The 7,436-nt window shown below is 33.3% G+C and overlaps 1 protein-coding gene across 3 annotated transcripts in view; it reads left to right on the top strand.

Annotated features, from left to right (window-relative positions):
- Positions 1-2,721, top strand: part of LOC115209263 (guanine nucleotide-binding protein subunit beta) — a 165,393-nt gene extending 162,672 nt beyond the window's left edge. For all 3 annotated transcript variants that reach the window (XM_036501483.1, XM_029777560.2, XM_029777561.2), the window contains one exon: positions 282-2,721. In XM_036501483.1, coding sequence (XP_036357376.1) covers positions 282-388 — 107 coding nt within the window. In that variant the 3' untranslated portion in view covers positions 389-2,721. The remainder of the gene's footprint in view (positions 1-281) is intronic.
- Positions 2,722-7,436: the final 4,715 nt, after the last annotated feature.

Here is a 7,436-nt window from a genome sequence, read left to right on the forward strand (position 1 = left end):
GTAAAACTTTTTACTCTAAGCTTCTGAACTTCTAATTTTCGAACCATTATTTTTAATCTGATTTAGAATTATAGCTGCTAGAGAAAAGGTTTTAAAACAAATGCAGTAGCATACTGTGACTATTAACACACTTCAGTTATTTTTCTTCAACAATGTTCTTTTCTTTTTTACTTTTGTAAGTTTACAAACCTGTCTAGATACCTAATTGAAACTACTTCATAAGAAACTCATCTTTGAGATGGGATGATTAAAAATATTTTTCTTTTTCTTTCCCATTACAGGTGTTTTGGCTGGTCATGACAACAGAGTAAGCTGCCTGGGTGTTACAGAAGATGGTATGGCAGTTGCAACAGGGTCATGGGACAGTTTCCTTAAAATCTGGAATTAATGTTTGATGTTTGAAGTCTCATCGTAATCTGCTTCTGCACTGTCTGTTTCTAAGAGAGTCCACGACCTGCAACCAAATTCCTCCAGTAAACATATGTAACATGTTCTCCGCTACTTGTAGCGTTCTCATGTACATTGTAGGTCAGTTGGCACCTAACTTTTCTAACAAATGCTTAATGGACCTCATTCAAACTTTTCAAGAAGGGGAGTTTTCTCCACAAATCATCTCAATTTATATTTGCATCAGACGTCTTGCTACGTTATTCTGCATGATCCATAGACATTGCTTCTTCCCATTTGCAAAACTGTCTAGTATGCCTTCTTAAAGCAAGTATGGACTTATGGTATTGACAATTCATACATTTGTTTAAATGTTGGGGGGTGGGGCGTATTATGAAGAAAATAGTATATTTACTAACACTTCAGGTAAGATTTGGTTGTATTACCATAAATTGCTGGTTGGTGCTGCCACATACCCCTCTTCCTATACCTGATGTTCTGGAGGCCCCCAAATAAGTGTTACTATCCGATCAGAAAAATTTGTATGCAAGAAATTACCCTCCCTTTGTTAGCTTGCTAGAAAACATTTTTGGTTCACTGTATCTGTAATTTCCCCTCTCAGTGTAAACTTTTTGTCTTGGGACCATGGTTTGGAGAAAAAAAATCTTATTGCCATACCATAAAAGGCCATTTAGTGGGGCTATTTGTTTATTCTACATGTCCACTTCAAAACAAAACAACAAAAAAAAGAAAATTGAAAAACAAAAAAGGAAAAAAATTAAATGTTTGAATAAATGCTGGCTTCTAGCACTTTGTTAAAAGGGAATGTCAAACAATTCCAGCAGAATGTTAAAAATTAGAACTTATTTCCCTAAGATATTGACCTTTTATCTCCAACTCTTAGTTGTCAAATGTGGCATCTTTTATGTACATATACTTATTTATGAGTGTCTGGTTCTCTCTGTGTGTTATGTATGTGTTACATACATGCATTCACACATACACACGCACACACACATTTGTTTAATATACATGCATATTCTTTCTCTCCATGAATTTAAAAGGAAAACAGAAAAGCACCAGATATAGTTTTGATTTAGGAAATGTCTGAAATATGCCACTTGTCAACTTCATATCTACTCTTTCTCAATACACTATGTTCCTCCTCCTCCAAATGTACTCAAGATCTTTCTTAACTTTTCTTAATTTTAAATTTTTTTTAATATAGACCCCTGGAGGCTGTCATACCTGGCCTATGAATGGTTTATTTATTTCCAATGGCTATATGTGATTTGATATATTACACATTTGATAACCCTGTATGATTTTAGTTGTCAGTATATAGAAAATAGTACCTTGCTGTAAGGAGACAACGATATGACTTGTGCAGCCAATTGTCTAGTGGTCATATCCTGACAGAAATCACTGTCCAGCTGCCGATTACTATTGATGTCTCCTTTCAAGCATTTATATTTATTTTTTCTTAGTCTTATTTATGTCTTTAGTGTATTAAGTTTGGCCCATCTCCTTTACTTGTTTCTGCACAGCTGCTTTCTCCTAAATGAGCAAGACACTTTTCAAAAATGGATGTAAACTATTGCTGAATACAGCAACTGGCTAATTATTGAGGTTAACACTTTATTTTTTAAAGTGAAACTCTTGGTGTGTTTTGTCAGGCAGAATGTTTGAGTGTGTTTGTGAGAGAGAAAGAGGAAAATATATGTCAGTTTAGTTATTCTAAGGGTATATATTAATATCCCTTTAATTTTGATGAATATCACAATTTTGTGTGGTCATTTGTGTGTTTGTGACTGTACGCAAGTAGTAATTGATGACACAAGCCTGTCAGTTTTGAAATTTCAACTAATATCTAAAAACTTTCAAAAAGAAATCCCATAAACATGCACTAAGCATATCAACCCTACCCCCTCCCCAAGAAAAATCCCCCCTAAACCCTCATTAACGATCTTGAGTTGTTGAAGTTCAGCTGGGTATAATGACCTGAGCTCACCACTGCTAGCTGCATTGTCATCTGTGACTATAACTTTGGGAAAAACTTTAATCATTAGACCTTTTTAGTAAGTTTATAAGAGCAAAACTGGTCAAATTTTAGATGTTTAAAATTGAAGTACCCTGAATATTTAAAATATTTCACAGGACAGCAGCCAGCTACGTGGTGGGTCCCGGCGCAGTTGTCGGTTCGGTTGTGTATTTAGCCTTCAAGCTTTCAAACAGCAAAATATGTCAGGAAACACTAGTCAGTCTAAACTTTTTGTGCAACTCAACAAATGTTGTATAATTGTTTTGTCCAATAAAGTTGTATATGTCTATGGATTTGTGCTGGTTTTTCTTCAGTTACCATTTCAATTTTTATCCTATTTTTCCTAAATTTCACAAGTGTATTTCAGTGAAAAGTTTCTGTTGCTTGTACTTATTGGGCCCTCCAAATAGAGGCTATGACACGAATCCTTCTTAATTAGATTGTATCATGCTTTGTTCTGGCAGAAATATACTGGGAATTTTTCTTTTTTTTTTTACTCTACATACTCTATAGCCGTCAAGTGACATCTCAGTCATGTTTTCCTTCTGTTGGTCAATACAATAATTGTCCAATATATAAACTCTTAAATTATTTTTTCTTTTACCTCCGCCATCATGGATTCCATCTGCTTCTAATTTGCTCTTCTAAAAATATCTTTAATTAAAATCAGTTATCTTCAGCAATAACTTATTTATATTGCAGTTTAGGTGGCCTTATTATTTTAGGTTATCTAAAATGCTCCTTAGTTATTCTCTGCACTTGGCATTTTTTTTTTCTTTTTGCTTGCAAATTGACAAAAGTGATATTTAGATAATGAATTTCTAATATGATAGCTATAACTTTATTTTTCAATTTTCAACAATAATAAATTAATTGCAGTATAGTGTTCTATTCTGTTAACTTTCTATTGAGACTCTTTTTGGAAGAAACCTTCAATGAAGAACTTGGAAGAATGTAAAATAAAAAGAAATCTTCAGCACATCCCGAGTTCTTATTCCCCAAATCAAAATTGGAGCCAAAAGGTTTGGTGAAGTATATTTTAGTGTGATATTTCTCTCCTTCACTTCTCACTTCGTCCACTTCATGTGCAGACAAATTGGGTGTTATTTGCCAGCAACTTTAAACAGCAGTGCTGAGCAAAACCTACTTTTCAGACTTCATTGTATATCCAAGTTTTGGGCTGACATCAATTTTTTTCCCCCTTTACCTGTTGTATAAATATTGTATTCCCCTAACTATTGACAAACTTTTGTAGCTTATATAGTTAGAATTTAGAACCTGTTCATTTTGACTCTTGTATTTTGTGTTCAGTATTCTAATTTTGTTTATGTACATTATATACATTCTATATTTTCCCCCCATATATATATGTATATAATAATATATGTATATATATAATCATTTTTTGTGAAATTCCAAATGCTGTGTTAAGTTCAAAACTTTGTTTTTTTCCAATTTTAGTAATTTAAGTTTTTTAAATTCTAGTTATCAATACGGGTCATTTTGACTCAATAAAGACTGAAAGATGAAACACTCAAGTTGTCTGTTTTTATATTTTCACTATGGCAACTGCTTTTATTACTTGTGTTTACTTGTAGTTTTTATTTTCAAATTGAATTGCAGATTAATTTTATTACTTCCTACATACTTTTAGCTTTTAAAAACTGAACCTTTTGTAAAAATATTAATACTGATTTTATAAACACACAAGCAAGCAAGAGCAGTGAATTTGGAGAATTTTTCTCCTCCCTTCTTTGTTTATTGTATAGAATTTGTGATTTTTTCATATTTTAGTAACTTATCAAGCTGAGATTTTGTAGCACTTAGGCTTTAAATGCAGAAACTGGAAAAAAAAAGTTTCTCATTCAGTTTCATAAATGCTGTAAGCTATTTTATTGAGTTTAAAAATCCATCTTGTTGGTTATAATACTAAAATTTCATTTTATGATCACAACTGGTTGAAACCAGTCAATTTAAATATATTACTGATGTGAGGTATCTTCACACCAGTATTGTTTTACTTGGGCAATCAATATGCAATGTTTCCATCACTAGATGTTCACTTCATCTTCATATAGAATCAATAATATACATTCAAGACAGGAATGTCTGTATTATACACCTCCTACAAAGCATTGCAAACAAGTCTATGTGCAACCTTTCAATCATATGTAGAGATGTGCTACATAAAATCACCCAGTACACTCTGTAAAATGGTGGATGTTAGGAAGAGCATCCAGCCAGAGAAACTAAGCCAAATCACGACTGGAGCCTGAGTAGCTACTTCCAAAATGTCCAACCCATGCCAGCATGAGAAACGGGCGTTAAACGATGTTGGTGTTTATTAAATTCAGATGTACTGAATTATGTTTCAGTTGTGTGTCTATCTTGTTGCTACAAGTTAAGATTCTAATGATAGCCATTGCAGTGGTAAGATCTAATCGGAATGCAATGGTTGTTGTTACTTCACACTTGGAGGTGCTACTTGGTTTATCGTAATTTGCACTCAAATCTTTTTTATCCTGTTTTTTTTTTTTATGTTGATGTATCTGCTAAGTAAAATACACCAGTAAAGTTGTAATACTATTCCTAACGCCAAAGAATCCAACCAAGAAAAATCTGAGATAGTCTTTTAACCCATTTAAGAGTGCAACAACAACAACCCTGCAAGTGTGGAAAGTAGATGTAAAATTTAACAAAAACTGAGTCAGTTAAAATATATCAAACAAATCTTGAAGAAAAAAAAATGCTCCATAATTGATTTACAGCTGTTTTCAGAAGACTCAAAAATTCATATTTATTCTGCTACACAGTTAACTAAATACAATACAAATTTTCAACTTTAATTATGAAGCCTGTCTCCCTAAAATGCTCTTTTCCCACACCTAAGTCCCCACCATATTTTAACTAAGCTGCAATATTTTTCATTATCACTTTTCTTTTCTGAATAACCAGTGGGTACAGGCATGGCCACATGGTTGAGATGTTTGCTTTGCTGTCATGGTTTCTTGTTCACTCACTCTGGACAGTTATCTTAGGCAAGCATCTTCTACCAGGATCCCTTCTCAAACCTTTTACATGAAATTTAGTACATAGAAGTTGAAAGCCCATCAAATGGTTGTTTTATTTGGAATCGTTTCTCTCACCCACACTTTCAGAGACCCTGACAAAAGTTTGGGTGTTGCCTCTGATTCTTGATTGAGCCCTAAAGATTTTAATATAATTTTAACCCTTTAGCATTTAAACCGGCCATATCCGGCCAAAAGTATTCTGCCTGTTTCATGTTCAAACTGGCCATATCTGGTCTCTCACACCAACCCTACAATATCATCTTAAAAATTAACAGCTACCTCATCAAAATCTCATAGCTACAAGATAAGGCATGATTAATTCAAAACAATGTGGATGAAGAAGCATTAATTTTGGCAGAATAGTGCGAACACTAAAGGGTTAAATGGTATTATTTATGTTTGTCATGATGGCTCTTTAGCTATATTTGCTCTCCTCATCTATCATGAAAGGATTGTGAAATGTAGTTTTAGACCTGCAGTATAAGGGTAATTTGTTCACAATGTATGATCTAGAGTGTATGCCCACACTCCTTGACATGCAAAGTCTGATGGGTATGAGACAACTTGTAGTAAATGACAATCTATATTTTCCTTCCTGTCCTATTCCTGATTATCCATATATAAAAGAAACCCAAGCTATCAACATTTTAAAGTAACACTGGCACCTAATAACTTAATGTTGATGGTTTGGACAGCCCCTTGCCTTCCTGTATTAGTGATGAAGTTTAACCCTTTTAATACCAACCAGCCTGAGACCACCCCTGGTTCTATGACAGTGACCTAAATTAAAACCTTCCATCAAAATTTCATGTTAATTTATGTTCTAAATACCAGCTTGAGAAGGACAGTTATTTTGATAAATTCTTCACTAGTTTAAAAATTAACTGAAGCAAAGGAACAGAAATATAAGAAAAAAGATTAAGAATCCTTGATGTAGAACACAGAAGTATTGCAGTACTCCATTTCATCACTTTCCTTTCTCATGTCAGTCAGTGATATGAGAAGCAAACTGTTTAGCTTTATTGTTGCTCAAAACATTTAAATTGCACTCCTCTTCTTATGACATATTAAACAAGTACAGGTACTATTTGAAATCCTTCATTCCTGTCACTATTTTAAGATTAGGGAAGGCATATTATTTATGTTAGTATTACACCTGCATTATGAGTAGACAGCTTCATACGACTCTAAACTTGCTCCTACTTGATCTTTTCAGCTCTTGAAGAAATTCTGAGGAATAATTTCATCAAAGAATATATGATCTTTTTTTAATTGGCACAAGGCCACACGTTTGCTAGGTTCTGAGGGTGGAGTTGTTTGAATTGACACAAGTATAAATGATTCTGAGTGGACAAAAGGTGAAACCAACTTGGTAGGGTTTGAATTTGGGCCAAGACTAAGTACTGTAAAGCATTTAGTCTGGTGCTCTGCCACTTCTGTAAACTTACCACCCACTTCTTCAGGTTAATATTGAGATAAGCTACCTGACATTTGTTTTATTCATACATTAGTTATACAAGTCATTTTCTGACGTAAATAACTGTTACTGTATCCTGAAGTAAACTAGGTTCTCCTCATTTTTGTTGTTTCTAAATTTACTTGAAAAATATTGAGAATTTCATCTGCAGTTTCAGCTATCAATTTAGCAGTAAACACTAATAACTTCTTGTTGAATTACATTATCAGCAAATCTGACATAATGCATTCAATCTGCATTTTTAGCTGAGGTTATCCTAAGATTTATTACTTAAAACATATGCTTCTCATTTTAAATTTGCTGCATTCAATAGATACAGGAATTATACATTTGATCTTCTACTAGCTCCACCATTTCAGTGAAACATAAGTTCCTATTTTGATAGAGTGACTTTTATCTATTTAAGTGAAGACTCGAATACATGTATCTAATTTAAACCAGATTGGTGTAGATGTTGGAC

The sequence above is a fragment of the Octopus sinensis genome, linkage group LG3, assembly GCF_006345805.1.
Source record: "Octopus sinensis linkage group LG3, ASM634580v1, whole genome shotgun sequence".
NCBI classification, from domain to species: domain Eukaryota; kingdom Metazoa; phylum Mollusca; class Cephalopoda; order Octopoda; family Octopodidae; genus Octopus; species Octopus sinensis.